Source organism: Lichenostomus cassidix, chromosome 7 (assembly GCF_008360975.1).
Source record: "Lichenostomus cassidix isolate B80296 chromosome 7, HeHo_3.0, whole genome shotgun sequence".
Lineage (NCBI taxonomy): Eukaryota > Metazoa > Chordata > Aves > Passeriformes > Meliphagidae > Lichenostomus > Lichenostomus cassidix.
In genome coordinates this window covers 4619785-4647056 of record NC_139488.1, presented here as the reverse complement: position 1 = coordinate 4647056, position 27272 = coordinate 4619785, and the positions used below count along the sequence as shown (strand labels likewise).

The following is a 27272-nucleotide window of genomic DNA, read 5'->3' as shown; positions in this document are numbered from 1 at the left end:
TCCCTAGCTAGGCTGTTCTCTAACTCGGGGCTGCTCCCCTCACCGCCCGCCCCGCTCCCCTCACCGCCCGCCCCGCTCCCCTCACCGCCCGCCCCGCTCCCCTCACCGCCCGCCCCGCTCCCCTCAGAGCCCTCAGGCGCCATGGGCGTGCCCTTTATGAGGGGCAGCTCTGGGGGCGCGGCCACCCTGGCCCTCATAACCCCGGCGCTCCGCCTTCCCGGCCGTGCATCATCAGTGCGCGCCGCCGCCCTGCGCCCGGCACCGCCATGTCCTTGTGGGTGTCCCGGCTCGGCCGGGCCGCGGCCGCCCGGGGCCGGCGGGGGAACTCCGGGCCGGACAGCGCTGTGCTGGGCTCCGTCCTGCTGGAGGTGAGTGGGGAAGGCTGGGCTGCGCTCTGTCCTGCGGCCGGGTAGGGCTGCGGGCTGTGCTCCCTTCTGCAGGTGTTAGTGGGGATGGCTGGAGGGCTGTTGTTGAGCTCTGTCCTGCTGAGGGTGAGCGGAGCTGGCCGGGCAGGGCTTTGCCCAGAGCTGTGTCCTGCCGGGGGTGAGCAGGGCCGGCCCGGGGCCCGAGGTGCCTCTCGCCGGGGCTGTGCTGGTGGCGCAGGGCTGGGCTGTCCCTTGGGAAGGGACATTCCTTGCGAGAGGCGGCGAAATGCGCGGTGGAGACGGGAGTGAGTGCTTGAGAGCGGAGTGTAGTGACCTTCAGCTGTGGGCAGTGGTGCTGTGAGTGAAGGGCTATTAAAGAAAAATAGACCTTCCTGTTTATAAGGGAGGTTATACTGAATTCTCTGCAGGGCTCAGAATGAGGCTTATACAGTGTTTGTCAGGGGCTGTGGGCAGCTCTGAGAGGGCTCAGAGAGACCCTGCCTTCAGCCCCACAGCCCAGGTGGGTCTCTCTTGCCACCTTTGTGTTGTACAGAAATCACGGGATTGTTAAAGCTGAAAAAGACCTCCAAGACTATCAAGTCCTGACTTTTTTCCTCTAAACCATGTTGAAACAAAGCTGTAACTCTCCTGAGAGTGGATTTAGTGTTATTATGGCCCAAAACCCAAACAAAACACAAGCAAAAGTCTAATATGGGGTCTCCCTTGGGAATTCTGGGCATGTTGTGTGTCTGGCCTTCAGGCTGAAAATTATTTGTTGCTTTCTGTCTTCTCAGCATTTAATTTCATGAACAGGTTCCCAGCCTAATTACTTTCTCAGTTGCTAAGCTGAAATGACAGTGCTAAGGTTACTGGGTAAAAATTCCTTGTGTTAGATGCAGTAGAGCGTGTCCTGTGTGTGTAGAAGTGTCTGAAAAAGCTGCATTTTCACCTAAAAAACTCTCCAAATCTGCTGATTATGTGCTTTCTTCTAGGCAAGAATTCACACCAGCCCTGAGCAGAGCCTGCAGTATGGGTGGCTGGCTTATATGTTGGGAGAAAAGGCCAGCAAGAAATTCACAGAGCACAGCAAAGTCTTCACAGTGGAGGGGAATCTGTCTTCTGGGAAGGGCAAGCTGGCCCAGCAAATAGCAGAAAAACTGGGTATGTCCTACTGTGACTGTTTCCTTCAGAGCTGATAGAGTTTAGTTGTGGTTTGTGTGCAGAGAATGTTCACCAGAGCAGCAGTTCTTGCTTAGCTGAGAAATGCTGGGGGGAATGGGGAGGGTTGATGGATAATGTTGGTGAGGTTTGGGATGGGGATGTCTGTCTCTGGGACTCCTGAGCTAGTGGGATTTATTGGGAGTGAAGTTTCAGGTCTACTGGAGGTGATGTGCTCACTGTGCTCATGGAAAGCTTGGGTTTTCCACATAGATGTGCACAGGGTTGTGCTTGGAACAGCTCAGCCCTCACTGAGGAGGAGCAGTGCTTGGAGTTTGGATTTATTGCCTTCTGCTGTGATAAACAAAGGGATTGGGGATGTTTAAGGAACAGCTGTGTGTTCAATAGCTGGAGAGGGGTTTGCTTGAAATGAACACAACTTATCTCTGCTGTTGCTTTCTTTTTTCATCAGGAATGAAATATTTCCCTGAAGCAGACATCCATTACCAGGACAGGATCTCAGGGGATGGAAAGCTGCTTCCTGAGAAGTTCAATGGTTTCTGTAACCTGGAGAAGTTCTACACAGACCCCAAGTCTCCCGACGGGCACTCATACCGCCTGCAGTCCTGGATCTTTGGCAGCCGTGTCCTGCAGTATGCTGATGCCCTGGAGCACCTGCTCAGCACAGGTTGGGGTTCTTAAAATCATGGCTTGGGTTGGGAGAGACCTTACAACTCCTTTTAATCCAACCTGGAACCTGTTTTCACCTGCAGGGCAAGGTGTGGTGCTGGAGCGCTCTCCTTACAGTGACTTCGTGTTCCTGGATGCCATGTTAAAGCAAGGATATATCCACAAGAGATGTGAGTTCCTGCTGGGAAAAAAGAAGCTATTTTGCCATAATCTGTCAGAAATCTGGTAGTTTACTTTAAAAAAACCACAAAAAAGGCCTCCTTGGAAGGTGGGATTCCTTTAAGTATTCAGTTGTTCATATGTTGCTGTTTGGTCCATCAAGGACTGACCTCAAGCCATGAGATTTCCAATTTTTCTTCAAGGCTTTGATGCTGCTGATACGTTAAAGAGCATGTATTCTGTGCATTCATAGAATCATGGCATGGTTTGGGTGGGAAGGAACCTTAAAGCTCATCCTATTCCACCCCCCTGCCATGGGCAGGGACACTTTCCCCTGTCCCAGGTTGCTCCAAGCCCTGTCCAGGCTGGCCTTGGACACTGCCAGGGATCCAGGGGCAGCCACAGCTTCTCTGGGCACCCTGTGCCAGTGCTCAGCAATGTGTCCTGTGAGCCAGAGACTCCTGTGGTTCCCTGGAAATGTGGGTGAAGTGCTGATTGAAGACCAGAGGCCCTTGAGGCAGGAGATGGTTATGCAGCATCAGGTGTGGGGTCAATAATGAGCCAACAGGGTTTGGCTGACTTGCTTTAAACAACTCTGCAGAATCCCAGAACCCAGATGTTGCTCTTGTTTTCAGGAAGAGCAAAGGAGGAGGATGCAGGGAGTTACAGGCTAGTCAGCCCTCTACCTGGTTGCAGGAAGGTGGTGGAGCGAACCCTCTAGAAACCAGAGGATTCTTAGGAAGATGTGAATGTGTTGGATAAGAGTCATCATAGTTTTATGGAATGGAAATGATGCTTAAACACCTGCTGGTCAGCTCCTGGCAGGCTGGATCAGGGGGTGAAAGAACAGCAGTGGTACAACAAACACAGGGAGGAGAGGGATGGGGAGCACTGTTAAGTAGAGCCAGTCTGGTCTCAGTGGTAGTGAGAAAATGAAAGATAAAGGTCACAAATTGAAATACAAAAAGTGTCATTTGTAAGGAAAAAAACAAACCTGCTGTGAAGGGAGCCAAACCCTGGAGCAGATCACCTGGACTCTTCCTTCTGGAGATACTCAGGATGCTGTGGGTGGAGTTCTGAGCAGAGTGGTTGAACCAGGTGATTTGGGGATGTTCCTCCCAACCTGAGTGATTTAATCTGGGGTTATGAGCACTGAGCTCCTGAGCTGTTGCTGCCTGTTCTTAGTAAATCTAGCATTTTGGCTACTCCTGAGGTGAAGATAGCTGTTTTCCTGACTACCTCCTCTTTTTCCTGTTTGATTTAGTAGGTGCATATTTGTTTTTTACCACCTGCTGCATGTTGCTGGATGACTTTGAGAGCTGGCTGTAATCACCTGTGTCTCCCTGCTCTGCATTGCTGAGGCAGCAAAGCCCAGCAATCCACAATTTAATCTAAAATCCCAGTGACAAATAATGGATTGTATTGGAATCCTTAGGGAACAAACATCTTGATTAGAGGTACTGCTGCTTATCGTCTCTCAATGATGGAGGAGGAGCTGAGATTGCTCTAAACCTGAGTCAGGAATAAACCTTCTCTTTGGTAGAACTGGGTTTAGAGTCTTAGATCTCAGTACATGAAGCTTCTGAGGTTAGTTCTCTTTTGCTCTGGAGATTGTGTATTCTGTAAAATTCCTGAATCCTATTTGAGGAAAAGCCTACCCTAAACTTGCTATACGAGCCAAGAAGAGATTGCAAATACAGAGGGGGGTGATGTGATTTGTGTTTTGTACAGGCCTGGATCACTACAAGGAGGTCAAGGAGATCAGCCTTTCTGAGTTTCTGCCACCTCACTTGGTCATTTACATAGATGCATCTGTCCCAGAGGTGCAGAAGAGGATTCAAGAGAGCGGCAAGGTAATTTTATCTCTGATGATTGCTTATTTATCTCTTTATTATTACTTATCTCTCACAATTGCTGCCTGCTAATGTGTGTTGTAATCACACTCATGTGAGTCCTGGGAGTTTTGCTGCTGAATTCTGCTTCTGAAGAGCTGCTTGTCCTCTGAGGTGTGAGATCTGTGTGGTGGTGATGACTGTGTGGGCATTCTCATATGCTTGCTTTAAAAAAAGAAAACAAAAGTTGACTTTTTTGTGACTGCATCAATATGTTGTCATCTCTGGAATGAGAAATTGTTTTAAGAGCAGGTGAATTTTACACCAGGCTTTGCAGCTGCCACTTCAAGAGTCATGGGCAGGTGATGTGCTGCTTGCAGTGTACTTAGGGAGGATATATTTGTTATTCCTGACTGCCAGCAGTCCAGCTGGGCTCCCTGTCTCCTGCTTCCCAGTTGACTGCTTCTTCACACCTGTGCAGGGGTTGATGTGTGAGTCACCTGGGATCAGCAGGTTCACTTAACTCCCTGAAATTCTGCCAATCACTGCTGGATGACTGTGTTATTGAACAAGTCTTGGGTCCGGAAAGCTGTTGGGAGCTTTTGGGAAATGACTAATCTAAGTGAGGTTTTTAATTTGGGGTTTTTTCCCCCCTTTCTTTGATATTTAGATGTGTGCTTGTAACTGTTTCAGATGTGTTATGAGGAGTAAATGATGCTTGCCTTGTTCAAAGGCTATGGGAAATGCAGTTTAACTCTGGAAAACCTGATATATTAAAAGAAAGCTTTGATTTATTAGCAAGAAATTCTCAGCTAGAAAGTTCTTCATGTATTGAAGAACCTGTGAGTTCTTTGCCCTTGTGAGCATAAAGGTCAGTGGCATTTTTGAAACCTTTGGACAGAAACTGCTGGTGTAGCTTGTGACTTTTTGGGTCAGTGGCACTGTTGAGCCCTGAAGGGCTTGTTTGGGAATGGTATTTTTGGGAATTCTGCTGCTTTGGCAGATGGAGTGTATGGTATTCGGTGGGCTATGTGGGGCACTGGGAGAAGCCAAGATATTTAACAGCATGTAAGGAATTCCAAACATTCCAAATGTCTTAATTATTCTAAACTTTCATTAATGTGTGTGTGGTTCTCTTGGGTGTTTGACTGCTTATTCCAGAGCTCTTGGCAGGTCGTGGAGCAGCCCTTCTGCTTAGGCTGGAGTCTGTATGGGTGGGAAAAGAAAATTAATTCCACAACATTGATTTTTGTTTGCTTTTAGCCATATGAGAAAAAGGTGTCTCCTTCCTATCTCCAGAGCATTGAGGATGCTTACAAGAAGACCTTCCTACCAGAGATCAGGTTAGCAAAGCAAAATGTTTTGTCTCTTGGGCCTTTGAGTAAAAATGTGTGCAAATACTGAAATCTCTGCTAATATCAAATCATGTGAAAAATCCTCCTTGTGTAATGAGGTATGATATTGTGTCCTAATGAAGGGGTGTTGCATTCATTGCATAATTACTGTGTATGACTGTAGTTAGCTCTGCCATCCCAGAATCCTGATGCTGCAAGAAGAAAAATGGATTCAGGAGTGATGTGCAGAAAGCCACAGCTAGGAGAGCGGGATGCAATCCAAGCTTTTCTCAGGCCTTTTTGGAAAGCTTTGGAGCTTTTCTCTCCAAAAAAAAAAGTCCTTTCAGTCTTATCATAGAAATGAAGACTAGAATCCCAAAATGGTTCAGGCTGGAAGGGACCTTAAAAGCTCATCCACCCCCCTGCCATGAGAAGGGACACCTTCCACTGTCCCAGGCTGCTCCAAGCCCTGTCCAGCCTGGCCTTGGACACTTCCAGGGATCCAGGGGCAGCCACAGCTTCTCTGGGCACCCTGTGCCAGGGCCTCCCCACCCTCACAGGGAAGAATTCCTTCCCCGTATCCCATCTAACCCTGCCCTCTGGCAATGGGAAGCCATTCCCTGTGTCCTGTCTCTCTCTGGGCTGCCCTGCCTTCCTCTAACTGGGATGAAAAAATGTGTGCCTTATAAACTTTGCATGAAACAAAGCTTGCCAGCTCTCCCAATTCTTAAGAAAGAGCTCTATCAAAATTAAAATGGTCCTAAAAATCTAAAAGCAGCCTTGCTCCTTCATAATTTTGGAATGGAAACTCTCAAAGGTCATCAAATTATTGAGTAACTTCTGGTGTGTGCATGAGGCTGATTTAAGTCAGAGTCGATTCCCAGGTATTTTGTAGGCTGCCTGTGTCCCCCTGGTTCTTGCTCTGTCTCCCCGGGTGGATCAGTGTGATGGCTCTGTCAGCTATTGAAGTGAATAAATTGATACTGAGCTTGTCATTCATGCAGGCAGGGCTTGTTGGTGTCATGCACGGTCAGCTGCTTCCCAGTGTGTCCCCAAAGCCAGCACACTGCTCTTGGAAGGGAACAATGGGGAATGAGGGTGGGGAAGCCTTGGGAGTGCCACCCCCCTGAGGGCAAAGCTGCTGCAATTACTGCTGAGGAGGAAAATGCTGCTTGTTCTTTGGATCACATCGAGCCCCACATACATCTCGTGGTGTTCAGTGAGGCTAAACCCTAAATCCTGCTGTGATTTCAACTCCTTCCCCTCTGTGTGTACATGGTCAGTACCCCTGCTAAGCAAACACCCTCTGCTTGGCATCCTGTCAGTGGATGGGCTCCCAGCAGCTTGTCACATCGATCTTTGTCTCTGTCCTCTGGCTGTGGGGGAGCTGGGAATGTGTGAATCCAGCTCTGTGCACCTCTGGACCTCATGGTGGCTCCTTTGTGGGATAAATGCAGAAGCCACATTTAAACAGCTTTTAACTGTTTGCTGGCAGTGGTGCAGCAAGCTGTGCTCATGGCTGCCTGTTGCCTCTTAGTCTGCCTAGTTTGGTTCCTTGACTCTTGAAGGATGACTTGACTCTTGGGATCCTCTTTGAGGATGCCCAAAATCTGGCTCAGACAGGTTAAAAGGAGTTGTTATAGACTGCTGAGCTTGTCCTGCATGCTTACCCTGTTAAAGTTTGTTTGTTTGTTCTCTTGAGAAGGAGTTTGTTACTGGGTGAAACTCCTTTTATCTTGTTCTATTTAACTGGAGCAGCCTGATCCTGCCTCAAGTAGTTTATAGGGGATATTTGCTTTAAAATGGATGTTTTCTTTCTAGCTGACATGTTTATGAATGTCTTTAATGGTTTTATTGGTAGTGATTTGTGAGCTGGGGCCTGTGGCAGGTCCTGCCTGGTGATTTGGAACAGACGGTGTTTGGGTTCTGTTTGATTTTTCTCTTTTCCTGGTGCAGAGCCTTGAGATTGCTAATGTTCTCTTTCATATCCAATACTGCTTCCAGTGAGCAGCTGTTTTCTCTTAAGGAAAGCCCTAATAATCTGCAGAGTCACTGAGCAGCTGTTTTCTCTTAATGAAGCCCTGATAATCTGCAGAGTCAAATCAAGAGACAGGATCAAGTGATTTGATTGGTGTCGTTAATTCAATTGCCGGTGTAAGGCTCTGCTGAAGCCTGACCTCTCCCTTGGGCTGAGATTGAAGAGAGTATCTCTTATTCCAGCTGCTACCCCATCCCTGGAAGTGCCCAAGGCCAGGTTGGACAGGACTTGGCGAAACTTGGGATAATGGAAGGTGACCCTTCCACTGGGAACTGGATGAGCTTTAAGGTCCCTTCCCACCCAAGCCATTTGGGATTCTATGAAATTTTCCTCCATGCCCCTAAGCTTTGCTGTGTGATGTTTGATATAATGTCCACACTGGGCAGCTATTCCAGGCCCTTCTGGGTTTTCCAGCTGGAGCAGGTTTGGGAACAGCTATTGGTGAATGTGGCTGAACATGTGTAGTGGGAAATGTTCATGTAGGAGCTCCTATTGTTGCTCTGCTCTGCAAGTGCCTTTTTTCTGAAGGCTGCTGTGTGATTAAAAAACCAATCTTGTAACCAGGAAACATTACCTTTTTTAAAATGTTTTTACACTTACAGATCCTGCTGCCTGCATTTGTATTCATTCAGCTAGCTCAGCCTGAGTAAATAGTGATAATTTAATGCATTCTTCTCTTGAAATGACTCATACACTTGTAAAAAGGAATGACTGCTGAAGTTTTGGGTTAGACTGAAAATTTCACTTATTTTCAAGTAGATTGGGCAGTTGTAATAGGGGCAAGTAGCCACAGTAATTAAATGAAAACAAATTCATAGATGTGATTTTTATTTTTCTGAACTGAAATTATGTAGATTTCCAGGCCGTTTTCCCTTTAAAAGCAACTTTCCAGCAGCAAAGAAGCAGCTCACAGGTGCAACAGGAATTCTATTGCAACAGCTGTGAGCATTCTGAATAATTGTAACGATTCTGGTTTGGTGTTTGTTCCTTTTAACTTCATTGCTGTTTCTTTTGGAGCGAGGGGAGGGTGGATGGAGCATTTTTATCAGGGGAATTCAATTTCTGTGTTCTTTTCAGTGCGAGCAGTGAAGTTCTGCAGTACACAACAAGTGCAGCTGAGGATGTGGAGAAGGTAAGTTTTGCTTTTTTGGAATGAGTTTAATAGATTTACCTTATTTCGGTGAACTTTCCTGCTTGTGGAGAATTATTAGGGGGATAACAGAAGCCTTTTGCTTTACCATCATTAATTTTTCTCTGTAACTGCTGTTCCCTGATGGAAAGAGCACCAAGGCTTTTGAGATTCTGGACAGGTTTTGGGCCCATTTCAGTTCTAGGGCTAGATCTCTATGAATAACAGTAATAAGATGTTAACCTGGATGATAATAATAATTCCCCATGGAAGCTTGCCAAGGAATCATCCTCACTTGGGAGGAGGGAGAGGAGAATTGCCCATGGGCTGTCTCCAAGGACTTTTTGGGTCTTCACCCTAATGAGGTGAGATTTCTACCCTACTTATACACAGCCCAAACTCCTCCTCCTCCTTCTATGCTATGTGCAGCATGATCTTAGCAGAGAGTTGAGTAATATATGTTGTAGCCTGTACTTCATTAGGTTTATTAGCATATTCAGGCTAGGTATTTTAATATTTAAATGACCCTTAATCTGACTAAAATTATATTTTTGCCTGAAATGTCCTTCCAAGTTCTGGTTATATGACTGTGTGAAGGAGAAATTATTGATAAGGACTTTCCTGGTCCTAAAAATTAACACTCCCTACCCCTCCTATAGTTGCACTGCTGTTTGTCTCTAGGCCTTCTGGTTCCCTTTAAGAGAACATGGTTGTGTGCCACATTTTGGCTCCTCTGTCATGGATGGATTTTGGGATGTTCCTGCACTTGATAATAAAGGTTGTCATTAATAACCAGTAGACTTGTGGGGCAGTGTGGGTTTGTACCCCTAAAAAAGGCTGGTGGCAGCAGATAATAAGCAGAAAAAATACACCAAAAAATCAAGCTTGAAATGACCAAAAAAGCTGAGTTTGTGATGTGAGTGAGAATCTAGATAGTTATTTTCTAGATAGTTATAATCTTATAGTTATTTTTTGTGGACAACAGCATAAAAGCAAGGATAAGAGTTGAGAACTGTGGTGTTTCAAGATGGGTATTGGGTGAATTAAGGGAAAGTTGGGGTGGGGGTTATATATCTATTTTTTTCCCTGTCCTCTCTGGACACATCTTCAAGTGGTCAGAATAAAGCAGGTTGCTTCCTCCCTAGATTGTTTTTTTTTTTTTTTTTGTAGTAAACCCTATTGCTAGAGATTTGATTTTAATCCTTTAAATCAGGGTTTAAAGTCAGTCTAAAGCTCTTATTGTTGAAGGAGCGACTCTCCTGAGCTCAGCAATCTTGTCATTGCTCTAAATAGGGTCATCAGATGCACCAGTGGAGTTCTTAATTTGCCTGGACAAATCTGGACTAGGGGAAGGATTATTATTTGAGAGTTGAAGTTCAATGCCACAGAGTGATTAAGGTTGGAAAAGACCTCGTAAGATTATCCAGCCTGTGATGAGGTCATTGTTGGATGTTGGTGATGGATACTGGTATTTGTTCTGCTTGAAAGAATTGGTTTTTTCCCCTTTTCTGTTCAGATTCAGTTTCTCTTTGGAATGACACAGCAGAAATTTGGAAATAAGGGGTGGCAGGAGGGCTTTGGCTTGTAAGGCGTGTGTTTGCCCAGGTGTATCCTCTTGACAGACAGCAGTGTTCATTAGCTCACTCCTATCTGCTTTGGGATTTGGGAGCTGAATTTTTTATGGCCCGATAGCTGAGTAACTTTTGATTTGCTCAGAGCAGAGATACACAGCTTAGAAATTGTTTTTGAGGTGTCTTAAAAAGGCCAGTTGGGGTTTTCTATGGTAATTAACTTTGGTTGTGGTGGCTGAATGGGGTAATGAGTGCTGAAATGAGCTTCATTAGGGTGTTTCACACTGGTTTTTCATGAGGATAAAACTGGGAATGTAAAGTTAGCTATATGTTTAATTTTTAAAGCCTTGGAATATTTGCTGCTAATTCCTGGGTGGAGCCAGGGCATCACTTACAAAGTAAGAAGTTGTTCCTCTATCCTTTTTGGGAAGCTGATACCATTGTTAAGGAGGTGCTGGGAGAGAGATCTTCTGATATGATAGCAGTGAGCCAAACTAATTGGGATACAGATTTTTGTTACCCTGTAGCCATTTCTGAGCCCTCTGTGATTAGTCCTGTTATCAAGTAGCATTGAGATTGCAAAGCTTTGCTGTGGAGTAGAGAAGGAATTGCTTTTGTGCAGCCAGTGAGAAGCATGGTGGAGGTTCAGCTTTGCAATTAAATGATTAAAAGTCATAATGGCTGTTTGAGCTACCTCACCATAAACCTCTCTTATCTTGGAGCTGTGCTGCAGCAGTTTGTCCCTCAAAAATATTCATTCAGTCGTGCCCAAACCATTATTTCTTACCATGGAAACATAATACTGCTCAGAGTGGACCTTTCTAGTCAAGGCTACTTTGAAATAGCACTTTATCATCTTTTAAGTAGTAATAGCTGGGGTTTAGTGTTTGCAGGGAACAATTACAGTGGATTTAATGTAAAGAATGCAAGGATTTTTCATTTATCATTCTGTCACTTCATTGCTGACATCTGTTCACTTGTCAATGGGTTGACAATGTGCCATCAGGAGTTTGGTCATGACCTCAGCTTTATTCTTTCCCTGTGGCAAAGGTCTCTGGGAAGGAGTGGATTGTTCCAGCTCCAAACATCCCTTCCCAAGTTGCTTCAAGGTGCTGTCTCCACCTCATCAGGCACCTGAAGTGCACCCTGCTGACACCGGGGCAGGTTTCCTCCAGCTCCAGTCAGCCAGGTGTGATAAGCAATTACCCCCTGGACCAGCACAGATCTGTTTTCTGATGGAGGCAGGCTGTAAATGAAGCTCAAACGTGGGATTGATGAGTTTGGGGATGCTGATGGAATGATTTGCTGAGCTGGCATTGCTAGTTTGAAGGGTGCTGGGTGTGCTGAGCTGTGTTACCTTTCCTTTCATGCATGGGTAGGTGCTGATGGCTGGTGAAACCCTGAGCCTTTGGACTCAGCAGTGCAGCTCCCCCAGCTCTGAGTTTTCCAGCCTGAATCTGCCTTTCTCTCTGTGATGTGAACCACAACACGGAGGCAAATGCCACACCTGCTCCCCAGCCTGGCTCAGGGAATGTGCCATGAGCCTCTCTGGAAATCAAACCAGGCAAACAGGCATCCTATATACCATGATGATTTTATTTTTGTAACCAAAAGGAGTTACGTTTAGACTTATCTCCATTTCCTCCTCATCCTTCCTCAGGGATGAGGTTATACCTTCTTTGCTTTTCAGCCCCAGTGGTGGGTTGAGGAAGAACGTCTTGGATCAGGTAAGAATTTGGAAATAAGGCACTTCTCAGGCAGTTTATTCCCTGCCATTCAAAGCTGAAAGCATCAGGATCTGCCCAGTGCTCCTGGCAGGGCCATGACCTCCAGAAATACAACTGGGAGATGATCATGTTATCTCTAAACATTTGCTTTGTTACTACAGCTTTAGCAGTGAAGCCTTTCTCATTTGTTTAGTAACCTATTTTGATAATTTCATTGATTTTTTTGATCAAACCACCCTTTTGTGATTCCAGGTAATTGAAGACATCGAGTACCTGAAGTTTGACAAGGGGCCATGGCTGGAGCAAGATGATGTTTCTTTCCATCACTTGAGACTTTAGTAAGTATGCTGTCATCCAGCCACTGAGCAATTCTTGGCATCAAATACCAGGGAAAATGGTCAAAGCCATGAGGTTTTAAAGGTGGGTTTCTATTTTGTGATACTGGTGCTTGACACTGGAAAGTGGTGTGGTGTTTTTGCAGCTAATTGGTGAGACAGGAGACTCTAGACAAATTTAAAGGTGGTTTTCCTCAAAGATCCTTGTCTGCCTAGTTGGATGTGAAGAGATCAGACTCAGGTGGTGGAAGGTGCCTTGTTGGAATGGAATTTAAACTGATTTTAATAACTCTTTGCAAGTGCACTATGTTTATTTGTCAGTTTTACTTGGATAAAATATAAAGATATATATAAAGAATATATCTGCACTTCTAAGACTATTAATACCAGAAACAGTGAGACAGGCTTCCCATTTTGTTCCAACTTCATCTTCAGGTTGAATGTGCAGGTGGAAATTTCAGTATAATTACATTTTAGAAACAATTTAAGAGCTACATTATTTTCAGTAATTTCTGGTTATCTCACAGGTTAATAGAAACACAGGGATTTTTTTGGATTGAATATCTGCCTCTAAATTTGTCTTTGTGACAGGCATTGGAGTAATAAATTAATTTTTTTTTTGCTGACTTCTGATATTCCTTGCATTTTACTTTCCTGTGCTGTTACTTCAAACACCTCCTAAAATTAGAGCTAATGCTCCTATTCTTTGGTTTTTGTATCAAGGAGTAAAGGTAGATTGCAGAAGAGCACTGTTGGGTGGAGTCTGGGAGGAACAAGTCATGATTTGGGTGCATTTTATGTATCAAAGATGAGGTTTCTTTGTGTAGTAATTGGAGAACATCTGGTGACTTAGACCCTGCAAAATTATGCCAATCAGATTTCCTTTGAAAGAGGAAATAAGTTCCTTGTTTTCCTGTAGCTCCACACTAGTGCAGGTATTAAGAAAGGATTATTAATTGTGGTGAGTAGGAGGGAGTTGAAGGAAACCATACAATTAGAGCAGTGTGTTAAGATATTGTATGAAAATTCCACTTTGCAGCTGTAGAAGGGAATAAATTGCTTTAAGGACTCAAATTTTCACTGAACCCTGGAGGAAGGTGAGATAGTTTCCTGCACAAGGCTTTTGTCACTGTAGGTAATATGAAATTATTTCTTCTTCTGGCAAAACCATGGCTGTTTGAAGATCTTACAATGCAACAAGGGGCTTACTTAAACCACAGAATCATAAATATCCTGTGTTGGAAGGGACCCACCAGGAACATCGAGTACAGTGTTTGCTTTGAGTTGTGTTTACTTTTGAATCTTCATTTGTGCTGGCCTATCAGGGCATTGATAAAGGGGTGACAACACTTCCTTTGTGCCCATTTTGGGCCCATGCCTGCCTCAGCTGAGTGAGGGAATCCTGGCCAATGTGTTGGGCAGCCTGGGAAGAACCTTTTTGTAAAAATGTGTGTGTTTGGACATGACCTTTTGCCATGGTAACTCCAGGAGTGCAGGGAGCCTGCTGCAGGTCTTCCTTGCTGGACCTGCATCCCTGAGCATCCAATGCCCAGCTCAGCTGATGCTTTCCTCACTTTTTCCAAAGCCCAAGTAGCAAAGAGCTTGTTGTCCCCAGAGCTGTGCAGGTGTCCCGTGAATGCTGATGTGAATTTTTCCTTTGGAAAGCAGTTTTCCCGCAGGTTCTATATGAATTTTATCTTTGGAAAGCAGTTTTCCCGCAGGTTCCTGGTGCCTGTTTGTGTGCTGGCCCATGCTGCCCTCTCGTGGGTGTTCTGGGAGATTCCAGCAGCTATTTAGGATCGCTTCGGTTGGAAAAGCCCTCTAAGATCACCGAGTCAACCATTCCCCCAGCAGTGCCCAGCCTACCACTAGCTCATGTCCTCTACTGCCACAGCCACGTGGCTTTGGGACACTTGCAGGGACAGTGATTCCACCAGGGCTTTAGGCAGCCTGTCCAGTGCCTGCCCACCCTTCCAGTGAGGAAAATTTCCCTAATACCCAATCTCAGTTCTGTTCTGTTTGGTTCTCCATCTGCAGTTGCTTCCATTGCTGACCTCCCAGCTTTTTGGGCTATGTCAGCCTGGCTGTTCTCTTCCACCCTCAGCTCCTACCAGCATGTCTGGGGGACTAGGATGGCTGGGCAGGGGTGAGGAGAACACTTTCATCGCATACATACAGGGTCTAATGCATAGAAACCCCAGCAGGGCCTCTGAGTAATTAATGCAAATCAGTCAGCTAATCAACCCGGTGAGCCGCACCCATAAGCAATCAGTTGCATAATGATCCCTTTTATCTCCCTGCCGTGCCCTTAAGTGCTCTCCCCTGCCCTAACTGTGGTTGTGGGATCTTGGTAAAAGGTTAAAAAGGGCTGCATTTGTGTCTGAAATGCACAAATCCTCTGGAGGGATCTTCCAGAGGATGCTCTTCACATCTTCCCTTCCTCTCCAAGTCCTGAGTCCAGCAGAAACCGTTCTGGCTTTTTAAATGTCTCAGGGAGTTCCTCTGCTGCCACTGCAGTGTCTCGGGCATGATTTTTTTCCCCCAGAAACATTTGTCTGGCATCACATATTGCAAAATAAATCGTGTTTAGGATGAGGAGCTGCAGGCTGTGTAACCTTGCCTGTGTTATTTTATCAGCTCGTGGGCGAACTTGCTGCACTTGACCTGTTGCATCAGAGAAGTGCACAGCTAAATCTGATTTATCCCTACGGCTCCTTCAGAACCTGGGAGAGGCACAGCAGGAGACCTGGCAGTGAGGAGAGAGACCCTTCAGCTGTGTTTCCCAGTGTATTTTGCTTAGCAAAGGGAAGAAGTGTCTGTGTTTAAATGTCTGTCTGGAGTCACCATGACTGTTGGCAATCAGACCAAACATCTCAGACTATTAATTCTGGCACTATTACCAACTATGTTCTTTAGCACCTTGGTTCTCTCTTCATTATAAAATCCCAGAATGGATTTGGGTTGGAAAGGACCTTAAAGCTCATCTCATTCCACCCCCTGCCATGGGCAGGGATACCTTCCACTATCCCAGGTTGCTCCAAGCCACGTCTATTCCATCTTTTTGCTTCAGTTGAAACACTTCTTTTGTAATTGCTTCTTTCCAGTGGCTTTTATAGGTTTGAAGAGCTGTTGTTGCACCTTCTCCCCATTAACTGCAGGCCTGTTTTCTTGGAAAACATTTTGGTTTTGGTTGTTCTTGGTGTTTGATGGTGTTTGCTCACCAAGGGAGTGGCTGTGCCTCCCCTTGGCCATGCCATACCTGTTCTGCCTGGCCACATGGGGCAGTCTGAGTCCCTTTGGCAGAAAGAGGAAAATGAATTTCAGGTATCAATGCAGAATTTATCTTGAATGGTTTTGTGGTGTTGGCTCTTAGGTCACTGAATGCTTTTAGGTCTCTACTGTCACTTGTTTTTGTGACTCTGCCAACATCAGGTGTTGAGAAATCACAGCCCAGGCTATGCAAACTCACCCATTTGCACTTATCCATAGTGTACTTCCAGGTGGGATTCCTGTGGAGCAGTGGGGAAAACCCAAGTTAATAGGGTATGTGAGATAAAATTTGATGTTCTCAAAGTATTGGGACCACACAGTCACTTCCATGCTCTCAGTTCCTTTTGAAATATGACCTAATCTGGGAGGTAAAGGTGCTGCATGCTGAGAGCTCCTCCAAGAAAGTCTGGTAAAGTGTCAGAAAGGAATAAATAGTGATAATTTTCTGCTGGGGGAGGGAGAGAAACGAAAGAAACATAAAAGATGCCTTTAAATGCTTCCTGCTGAGCAGGGAATTAGTCCTGGCAAGTGGCTGTGGTTTTGTGGTTAGACATTGTTGTGGCAGGTGTCTTTGGGTGTGCTTTTACTTCATATTCCAAGTTATTTCTGACGGTGCAGAGCTGAACCTGGAGAGGCTATCAGTAGTTTTGCATTATTTTCTTGTGCAAAGAAGTTTTGGGAGCAGCAGGGTTGTCATTTGACCCTTAACTAAAATAAATTGTGTCTGGGAATTGTCCTCTCCAAATTGGCACTTAGTTCAGATTCAGGAAGGAATGGATCAGCTGTAGACTGGGTGACTACAAAACTTGATTTCTGTGTGTGAAGTTATGCTTTATATGTGCCTGGACTCACTTTTGTGCTTTCCAGCATGTAAAATACACATTACTGTTGTTGAAGATAAGTAATGTTGCAGTTTATAGGTGGCATCTTTAGTGTTGATCCTGGTCTTGGAAAAGGACATTTTCCCATCTGAAGGTCTGGTGATTTATTGTATTTCCTTACAAATTTGTCTGTAGTAGGATAATTTAGAGTGTGAATATCAGGGTTCGTTAGCAAACCAATTTAGTTGTTGCAACTCTTCGGTGCTGGGAGTTAAGGTCCCAAAATTTATGATTCAGGGGTCAAAATAATTGCTAAAAGTTGATGAATTTTGCTTTGCTCAGGGCATATGCTTGATGTGCACCTCAGTGTTTGCAGAGAAAAGTAGTTCACTGCAAACAGCACCATTTGCAGAGTTTCTTGTGTCGGATTTAGGGTTTGGTCAGTGCTGACTGGAAAGGGATGTGCTTTTCCCACTTACATCCAGGTGGCACTGTCGGCCTGTGGATAACCACAGGCAGCAGGAGGCTTTCTAGCAGTTTCTCAGGCATTTTAAACTGGGGATAGCTGGAAGTGCTGCTGCTGTGTGGTGTGGATTGTTGGTAGATCCCAAGATCCATCAGTGGAGCTGCTGCAGCAACCTTCCTCCAGGTATTCTCAGGCAGGATGCTGGAGGCACTGCCTGCTCCCAGACCCTCTCACTGCCACAGTGCTGATCCATTTAGGATGGTAATTTAGCAAGGTAGTGTGTGGTGTTCAGTAAAACCACTGGTTTTTACACTGCTTTTATGGAAATCAAAAAAGCCAGAGGGGATTAACAGAGAAGGGTCCCAGGAGGGATGGAGCATCTCCAAGATGGAAAAACCTGGGGGAGGAAATAGAGAAGCAGGAAGTTGGGCAGGTGCAAACTAGAGGCAAGGATGAGGGAAAAAACCACTGTAGATGTGTGAGGAAAAGGATAAATGTTTGGAAAACAGCCCAAACCTTTGGAAGCTTTATTTAACAGAAAAGTAATTCTTTAATCATAGAGTTATGATTATGAATCCCAGAATAGTTTGGGTTGGAAGGGACCTTAAAGGTGATCCAGTCCCATCCCCTGCTGTGGGAAAGGACACCTCCCACTATCCCAGGGGGCTCCATCCAAGCTCTGTCCAGCCTGGCTTGGAACAAATCCAGGGATGGGGCAGCCACAGCTTCTCTGGGCAACATTTGGCCATTGGTTTTTCTGTTGGTGGGGCAGGATGTGAACTGACTGCTTCTTTTCCCTCTCAGTGTCCAGGACAAGAGTACAGTGCTGGATGCTGTGTCCATCCCACGCTTCATTCCCGAGGTCACCATTGGAGGCACCCAGTTTGACAGGATCTTCTACGAGTATCGAGCGGTGAGTGCTGCTGGGGACAGCCAGGTGACACGGCCAGGGTGTTCCTCACTGCTGGCCACACCTTGCCTGTCATCCTCCTGCCCATTTCCACCGGTAATTTCGGGATTTTACGCAAATCCCCACCTTTTTTGGAGTCTAGCTTCCCCCCAGGAGGAATAACGAAGCAAATGGTTTGTTTCATAAGCTGATTTTCTTTTCCTTTTTTTGTTTTCTTTTTTTTTTTTTTCTTTTGATGTGGACTAAAGGATAAATGCTTTTCATTTGTTTTTGTTTCTCCTGCCCTGATGAGTCTGTGACCTCTGAAATCTAAAATAATCCCTTAAGTCAAACAAGAAAATTGGAAACCCATGGCGACTTCTTATCAAATGCTGAGGGAGGGGGTGTTTTTTTCTGAGGAGGAATGAATGCTGCCTTGCTTCCCCAAAGTGCTGTTGCTTTAAATAGAGTGTTTCTGCACGTGGGCACTCATCCAAAGCCTGTTGTGCCCAGCGCTCTCGTACACCTCATGCAGGCTCCCACACAGGGTTTTAATTAGCTCCTGCCTTGCTGCTTCTGGAGACAGCAGCTCCCAATCCCCTCAGAGCTCTGCCCTGCTGCTGCTTTGGTGCTTCCCTGGCTTGGGGTCTTCTGCCACCACACAGGGCTTGCCTAAGGCCCCAGGCATTGGGAATGCTCATTAGAGAAGTTGTGGAAGTGATGGTAATTAATACTGAGTGGCCAAAGTTACAGGTGACCCTCTGTTTTCCAGCTGGGTTGAAATCTCTGCCACTGCATCTTATTATTTTCCAAGCAATTGCTGAAGACAAAGGGAGGAATATACTAAATAAATTTTTAGAACCTATGATTTGCATAATCAAAACACTATCATTTTTCTTTTCCTGGTAGTATACAGTCTTTTACTGAAATTAAAATGTAAGCTATAGATTTATGGACTTGTTTGGAAACTGAACTACCACTGCTTTCTTCTGGAATAGTCAGAATATTCCATATAATTTGCTCCTCCTCAGCTGGCTGTGTAGTAGAGAGGCTTCTAGGTTCACACTGTTCTTCCTCATTTGAGATGTGACCTTTCCAGCTTGTAAAAGGGGCTAAAGCGAAAGGTTAAAGCAGCAGAAAGCATTTAAGGTTGTCTAATGGGTTTGAAAACTCCCTGGTCCAGCCGTGAAATTGCTCTCAGAATTTCCTCCTCCTTGCTGTCACATTCTTAAATCCAAAACTTCAGGCTCAGGATTTTTGGAGCCCTTCCCTCCGAGAGCCGCCTGTGCTGTGCAGCACAGATTTGAGCAGGATCTGCTGCATGACTTGTCTCTAACACACAACATCCATCTGCACTGCCAGTGCCTTTCTTCCCCGAGATGAGAGGGTTTTTTTGGGGGCTGAGATGTCCCTTTGCAGCAGAGCTGGGAATTACTGAGGCTGCCTGACACACAGCTAGATGTGACCTCGGTGCTGTGTGCTGAGAACCAGGGGTAAGGCTTCTGAAAGCCTTTTTTTTTCTCTGCCTCTACAGTAGCACATCCCTCTTTGTGCTGGCAAGAAACTGAGAATGTCCTGGCTCATCAAATAGCTGCCTGCCAGGAGGAATTTGTGACTTGCCTTGCAGATGTAGCAAAGGGATGCTTGGGAGTAGGAATGTGGGTACCTGGGAAGGAAAGCTGTGCTCTTGGATTGCACTGCTCCATGCCAGTTAGTTGACAGCTGAAGCTGAGCAAAAAAAAAAAAAACCACATTGCCAAAATATAATCTCCCTTCTGCAGGCTTGTTTGTAGGCCCTGATTCAGGAAAGTGCTGTGGAAAGTGATAATGTCCTTTGGAATCAGGAGGAGTTGCACGTTTGGGGAAGTATTCTGTTAAATTTAGGCTACGCTAATACTCTGAGTGCTTGGATACTTGTAATCCTTCAAGTGTGGGGGATGTATAGGGATGGTGCACAGTGCAAAAGATGCTGAGTTTTTCTGTTTTCCATAAGCTACTGCAAGGAGAAGCACAAAGCCAGCCCCACCTGCTGTTTTATGTTCTGAGGATTACATTCCTCGTGTTGAAACTTTGAAGATCTGGGTTTGGTTTTTTTTTTTTCCCTTCCAACTTTGTTTAGCAAATGAAGGGCTGAGTTTTTTTTTCTAAGGCGAGGCTCCTGTGCAGAGGTGATCCAGCAGGAGGCCAACCAGCACAGGCACAGAGAGCAGATGAGCTTCCAGACATCCAGATTTGGGCTGTGGGGTTTTTGGGTCTGTAAAGAGGGAATCACAAGCCCCTGCCTTGCCCATGTCTGTGCAGGGATGGTCACAGCTGTGCTGCCACTTTTGGCATTTGAAGATAAAGGGTTTAGGCTCATGTGACTTGTAAGTAAAGACTTAATTATGGGATAATTACAGAAGTTTAACTTTTCCTTGTGGGAAATACGTGCTTTTAAAGTTGGTGTAATGATGTTTACCACATAAATACAATGATTTGCGTAGGGGATTTTTTGCCCCTGTAACTACTCATAAATCCTTGATCTCTCCAATAGGCAGCAAACTGCTGTGCTTTTCAGAGTTCCGTGCACACAATTCATGCTGCCTAATAATGGTGGTTTTCAGGGATTTACAAATTCCAGGCAGAAGCTGGGTTTTGTTCAAAATATTCATTAGAAGCAACCAAGAAGGAGGAGGAGGAGGAGGGAACACTCTTCAGAGTTCAAGATTTTAGTATGTGTGCTTTTCCACAAAATAATGAGGTGGCCACATACAGTTCTGAATACTAGAAACTCACTTTTTTTTAATGTATATCCTCTAAATGTCTTCTGTAAGGGTTCTTTTCATGTGTGAGGAGGTGGCTTTCTGTGGCGTTCTTATACCCTAAAGTCCTCTGGCAGGGTCCAGCAGTTCTGCTCAGGCATTCAGAAACTTCTAAGGAGGCTTTTCTGCCAAGGGAGAAGTAACCTTTCAGTCAGGTTCTGTAGATCAGAGATAAGCATGTTCATTCTTCAGCGAAGCAACATTATTTTAGGAACTGTCAGACTAGTAAAGGCTTGACTACCCTTTTTTTTTTTCTTTCCCCTTAACAACTGCTGTATCTCTCTGCCTTTCTTCCAACTGCACACAATCCCCAGGGATAATGCTCCAAACTCCATGTGTGCCCTGCGAAGCTGGAGAGCTGGAGCACTTAGGCAGATGTGTTTGCAGTGAGGATGAAAACAAATGGCTCTGTTTAATGGAATCAGTGTACTTAAATAATGTGCTGATGTACTTCACACTCCTGCTGCATCTCCTGGAGTGGGGAAAAAACGGCTTCTTTGACGTGCATGTGCTTTTCTGTGTACATAAAAGTGCAGCTGTTTGCTGCAATTCAGAGAATCAAAGAATCACAGAGTGCTTTGAATTAGAAGGGACCTTAAAGCTCATCTCATTCCACCTCCTGCCATGGGCAGGGACACTTTCTACTATCCCAGGTTGCTCCAAGCCCTGTCCAGCCTGGCCTTGGACACTTCCAGGGATCCAGGGGCAGCTGCAGCTTCTCTGGGCACCCTGTGCCAGGGCCTCCCCACCCTCACAGGGAACAATTCCTTCCCAATATCCCACCTATCCCTGCCCTCTGGCAGTGTGAGGCAATTCCTCCTTGTCCTATACCGTGGAAAGGTAAGAGAAGGCTCTCATTTTATTCCTCCCCCATTTTCCTTGGTGGAACTCTGCTTTTGGAATGTAGAGGGTGCTGAGCATGAGGCAGGGGAAAGCTTGAGCTGGTAAAAGCCCTGGCTACTGCTGTGAGGTGAAATCCAGCTCCTTCCCCAGCAGCTGCACAGCTCAGCTGCCTTGCCAAACTTCAGCTTTGCATCCTGCTCCTCATCCTCCTCCCTTCTGCCCCAGGGCCTGGCAATGTGTGGCTGGCAGTGCCCTGCAGTCCTGTGCAGCAGCAAGTGGAGAAGAGGGAACAGGATGGAGGGGAGGAGAATCCCACATTCTTTTCCCAGGCTTTTCATTACTCTTTTCCATAAGGATGTAGCCTTAGGAGGGGAAATCCTGTAGTGTGCAGTGCTTGCCATGCCTCCAGGTTTTAGGTGGTTGCAGGGAAGCAGCTTTTGAGTGATGAGAAGGTGAATCCTGCAGAATGAATCAGCTCTGTCTCACAACCCAAAATTGAGTGTGTTGTAAGAGCTTGTGTTTGTAATGGGAAATCATAGCCAGCCCAAAAGGCAGGACTTTATCCAGGTTTGAGGTGGCCCAAGAGCAGCCCTGAGCCTTCTTGGCAGCTCTGGGGCTGAAGGTGGCTGCTGGCAGGCAGAGGGTTAGCAGGTCCCTTAGCTCCCCATCTCAGTTTAGAGAGCAGAGAACTCCACATAAAAATCTCCTAAAAGAGCTACAAAAGGAATACTTGAGCTTTCAGAAAGCCAACAGCATGATCAACTCTTGCCTTTGCAGAAGCAGGGAGCTTAGGATATCTTTCTTCTCCATGTTTGCGATGGTTGCCATAGCTGCTGCCTTTGATACAACCTTCTGTTTTCTCTCTCCTGCCATTTTTTTCTTGGCTTGATGAAGTTTTCATTCTTTTTAGGATCAAGATCTCCTTTCCTAATTCTGTTTAAAAGGAGGTGTTTGACAGCTGTAATGCCCAGCCCTGTCTGCTCTTGAATCCAGGAAGGAATGAAAGCAGACACACAATAAATTAGAAAAGGCTTCATTTAAGGGATTTTTTTTCTGTTTTATCTCTGCAAAAGTATTTTTAGCTCTTTCAAAAGTAACAAGATGTTGCCTGGCTAGATATCAGTAAGACCAAAAGGACCTGAGGAATAACAAAAACCTGGGAATGACAGAGTTGTTGCTCCAGGGCACCTGGATCTACTTCTCTTCCCACCTTCCCATTTCTCCTCTGCTCTCACCAATGCTGTCCATGTGAAGAGTGTGAGAGCAGCCCCTCTTTAGGAACAGAGTAGCTTCTCCACCCTGCTGCCCCTGAAAAATAGCATGGACAGTTGGCAGGGATGTCTATCCCAAAAATAGTAGGGACTGAGCCTGACAGACCTTGGAACTGTCTCAAATCCTGGTCTTGGTGGTTGTGTCTGTTTTATTTTAGGTGATGGCCCCTGCTGTCCCAGGCACTGGGTACCTCTGTAAATCAAAAAGATAATCAAATCCCACTGGCATTAAAATAATCCATTTTCAACTTGATAGTCTGTCCCTATGAAAGGAAGCACTTTTTTATGTAGGAGCACATCCCTCTTTCCCAAAGCCCTCTTAATCCCATACCTGTGGAGGAATGTGATCCCTGGGGTAGATCTGTGTTAAATTAAAATTAATTGGAATATAATTTAATAGAGGGGTAACATCTCCATGGATCTTACACAGTGAAGTAATGTCAGTTTGAGGTGTTTAACTGTGCTGGTGTGGCTTGGATATTTAGTGGCTTGGATTAGTTCTTTGGCTTTTCCCTGCACTCTGTAGTGGGTAACTGATCCTGCTTATGGACACTTCTCTTTCCAAAGGATTTTTAATTTCGTTTTTTTAATGAATGAATGAAGGGTAGGACAACAGTCATTGAACAATTCCAGCAAACTGGAATTGTTTTAGCCTCAATTCAGCAAAGCTTTTGGGTGTGACAGCCCTTTCCATGAAATTTTTTCCCCCTAATATCCAATTCCAGCATTCCCTAATGCATTTTGAGGCTGTTTCCTCTTGTCACTCGGGAGGAGAGACCAACCCCACCTGGCTACAGCCTCCTTTTGGGTAGCTGGAGAGAGGAACTGCAGGAGGAATAAGGAACAGCCAGAAACCAAACCCTCCCAGAATCCAGCCAGCATCTGAAGCTCCACGTTCCTAGACCCTCTCAGATTTTTGCTGTGTGCCTACAACACTGCCAAAGCTTTGGAAGCGAGGATTTCTCCTGTAAAAAGCAGTCATCTGCTAGCAGCAGTGATGGAAGGGGCTATTATTATGGCTGTTATAAACAGCCACTGAAGGATGAGGTTTGGATATTGATGAATGAGCCGAGCTTGCAGAGTAATGACTCTGCTTTTAAGTGCTCTTTGATCAGCGCTGCTCCAAACAGACTATTTATAGAGCTCCTGGAGCTGTGCAGCCTGGCCATTAGCACAGGAATAGAAGGCAAAAACGGCAATTCTTTTTGTTCCCCAAAGGTTGGAAAACAAGGCAGGCTCCTAAACAACCTTTCCAGGTGGTTAAAACTCTCCAGAGCTCTACCTGCACGTGCCTGGTGTGGAATGATCCGGAGCAGCCACGGTGTAGAGCAAACAGCTGGCTGGAGCTGCTTGTTGCTCCTCCACAGCCTCTGCCACTTTATAGGGCTTTTCATCATGTTTATAGTTTTGACAGACACTTCTGTGGCAGGTTCTTAATTTAACTGATGAGACGGTCTTGTTTTCATCTCTTTTCCTAATGCTCTTTTAAAGTTGAGCAGTTTGATGCCTTTGAGCTGGCTCTACCTTTGGGTACAGCTCATTTCAGGAGTTTCATGCTCTGTGTGGTGGATTTTATCACATCCCTCTGGAAATAATCCTTGCTGCCAACTTTTGGGCTCTGTGCAGTGTAATGCAGCAGGCCAAGGCTTCATTCTCCATTTTATTAATTTCCATGGAGTGGAAAAATCTGTTCCTTGGTGACCTGGCAGGAGCTCAGCCTTGCCTCCTGCTGCAGGAATGTGGGGGAGCTTTTGGGGATGCTTGGTGGGATCTCTGTTATCACAAAATCATGAAATGGGTTGGGTTGGAAGGGACCTTAAAGCTCATCTCAGCCCCCTGCCACAGGCAGGGACACCTTCCAGTATCCCAGGGTGCTCCAACCTGGCCTTGGACACTTCCAGGGAACTTGCACTGCCAGAGAAGGTGACTATTCAGTCCCTCTCTGTCGTCTGAGCCAATGAAAGTCCCACAGAGCTTTTTCCTCTCTCTTTTCCATCATTTCTTGCAGCCAGGCTGCCCAGCTCAGACAAACCCAGCTGGTCCCTTGTTCCCATCCCTGCCCTTGTGCTGGCCAAGAACAAACAGCCTGGGAATTTCAGCTGGGTGCACTTAACCAGAAGCAGCACATCCTACCCCTTGCCCTGCATCCCCAGATCTTCCCTGGTGCTCCTGCCACTCCTCTTTGCAAAATCCTGCCTTGTTCCTCAGCCTGCAGCTCCTTTACTGCAGTCACAGCTGTGAAATGGGGGATTTGAAGAGCACAGTGTGGGGAAGTCATCTGTGTTACTTGTGCAGCTCGTGCACAGAACATCAATTGCTATCCTCCTGCTTCCTAGGTAATGTGGGACTTGTTTACTCTGCTTCCCTCTTCTTTTTTTTTTTTTTTTTTTCTATTTTGAAAGCTTAGCTGTAACAAATCCCCAAACTCTCCTGCCTTTGCCAAGGCCCACTGTGAATGATGCAGTTATGGATGAATACTTATTATAAACACTTGCTTTGATGTCTTGCATGTCTTTAACCAAAGGCACACAGGGAATTTGTTTTGGACAATGAATTTGAATTCTGCTGGGGTTGATATTGTAGCTTTTTAAAGAGGGCAGATGTACCCAGAAACAAAACTGTAAACTCCTGTATTTTCCCAGAGATCTCCTGTTGCTTTAATAATCTACTTATCTGGGAATCTCTTCAAGTATCAAAGGGCCAATTGTGTGCTGCCTGGAGAGGACCAGGGAGAGCTGTTTTTGTGTCACAGGCTGGTCACAGCAGGTCTCATGTCCTCCCTGGCTCACTGCTGGAAATTCGTGGGGCAGAGATAGTAATCATTTATTTTCATCTCCCATCTCCTCTTTGCTCAGTGGGGGGAACTCTAAACAGGACTGTGTGGTTTCTGCTGATATTTAGACAAGACATTAATTGAAAAAACCTCAGAAAAACTGATCACAAATGGTTTGTGACAAGGCAGGGTGGGGAGTGTCTCATGGAGGAGGTCAAGTCTTCTGTTAGCTTGCTTTTTAGGGAAAGAAGTGTCTTGTTTTTTTGACATTCAAGTGACTAAAAACACAACTCCCCTTCCTCAAAACAACAGGCATCATCTTTTATTAAATAGCTCATTTCTGTGGCCTGAGTATAGATTTTATCAAGGCTGCATCTTGCTTCTCTCTGCAGGGGCAGCTCTCTCCAACAGGATACTCTTGCATGTTTCTCTGGAAAGGAAAAAATCTTCAGGACAAGTCTGGGGTCTTGTGTGAAACCAGTGTTTGTGTGGAGACAGAGCAGATGATCTGTGCTTAATTATTTGGAAAGGCTGCCAGCAGATAGCTTATTTTTAAAGGAAGAGTTTTATTACAGCATCTTTGCTGGCTTCAGACTTTCTCACAAAACTCATTGGCTTTTTTTCCCTGCTGCTTTGCTGCTTGAGTCCAGTGTTGGAGCTCAAAGATGTTCTGTTCCTTTTTCATTCCTGGAGGCAGGAATAGATGTTCTGGAGATGGATTCTGCTTTTGGAACTAGGATCTCACCATCTCTGGCATTTCAGGTCATGGCCAGTACCTTCCAAAGGGCACTGCTTCAGCACTGAGCCTTACTGAGACTGTTGCTTAGGTCCCAACGTATCCTTGAAATTTGGGTAAATGCTTCAAAAATCTTCAGGTTTTTCCATCAAAAAGTGGTCCCTGGCTTTGCTGATGAAGACAGGCAGATAGTGCTTTTGCTTTAATGAAGTTAAGTTCAGCTCTTGAAGGCTAAATCTGCAGTTTCATTTGAACGGTTTAATTTAACGCGGTAATTAACTCAGTATCTCATGCATGAAGTATTTCATATATTTAATAATGTGTGTGCCTATTTTGGAATGAGATTGCACTGGCTGATTCAGTTCCTTTCCTCCATGATACAGTTAGGGGAGCCATCTCTCACTCAGGCTGGGGAGGAGTTGGATGAATCCAGGTGGAATATGGTGCTGAGATCATTGGCCTAATTTTCATATATCTATATGTTATGACATAGTGGTTTTTGCAGTCCCTCCTTCAGCTGTGCAGCTCAGTCTTTTCCAATAAACTGATTTATCTCTAAGTTTTATCATTCCAATGTAAAACCAATATTTCATATTCTGTACACCACGAGGCACTTCAGGACTTTCCTGGCAAATGTTCTGACAGAGTTTTCTGCTTTCTTTAGCTCCCTGGACGCAAGTACAGGCCAGGCTACAACGCTGATGCTGGGGACAAGTGGATCTGGCTGAAATGAAATTGTTCCTGTTGGAGCCCTGGGCAGGATGGGCCACAGAACCTGAGTGAAGAGGAACCATGTTTGGTGCACCTGCTCCAAGGAAACACTGCTTAAATCAGAAAGGAATAGACTCCCTGTAGGAAAACCACTTGATTCTGGTTTGTTTTCCCCTGAGGAACTCAGGGATGTTGGCTAGTTGATGTGGGATGGCCAAGTGAGCTGGGGCAGGCTTAACATCAGAGCTGAACTCTCTTCCTCAAGACTGTGGCACATTATTATCCAGGATTATTGTTGTTCTGCTGATTCAAGAGAAATTAAACCTGTACCCTCCTGGCTCTCACAAAGTTAA

General features: G+C 45.5%; 1 protein-coding gene across 1 annotated transcript; it reads left to right on the top strand.

Moving 5' to 3' along the window:
* Window positions 1–211: 211 nt before the first annotated feature.
* NDUFA10 (NADH:ubiquinone oxidoreductase subunit A10) lies at window positions 212–27272 on the top strand. Its single transcript, XM_085065870.1, has 10 exons — window positions 212–368; window positions 1358–1526; window positions 1996–2211; window positions 2297–2383; window positions 4104–4225; window positions 5468–5547; window positions 8654–8708; window positions 12256–12341; window positions 17700–17808; window positions 26873–27272. The coding sequence occupies exons 1-10, from the start codon at window positions 267–269 to the stop codon at window positions 26939–26941; spliced, it is 1095 nt and encodes a 364-aa protein (XP_084921996.1). The 5' UTR covers window positions 212–266; the 3' UTR covers window positions 26942–27272.

Excerpts from the sequence above, each read along its gene's own strand:
- NDUFA10 (XM_085065870.1), top strand. The coding sequence starts at position 267 with ATGTCCTTGTGGGTGTCCCGGCTCGGCCGGGCCGCGGCCGCCCGGGGC. Across the intron at positions 1,527-1,995 it reads GCAAATAGCAGAAAAACTGG|GAATGAAATATTTCCCTGAA; the intron begins GTATGTCCTACT and ends TTTTTTCATCAG. Across the intron at positions 8,709-12,255 it reads CAGCTGAGGATGTGGAGAAG|GTAATTGAAGACATCGAGTA; the intron begins GTAAGTTTTGCT and ends TTGTGATTCCAG.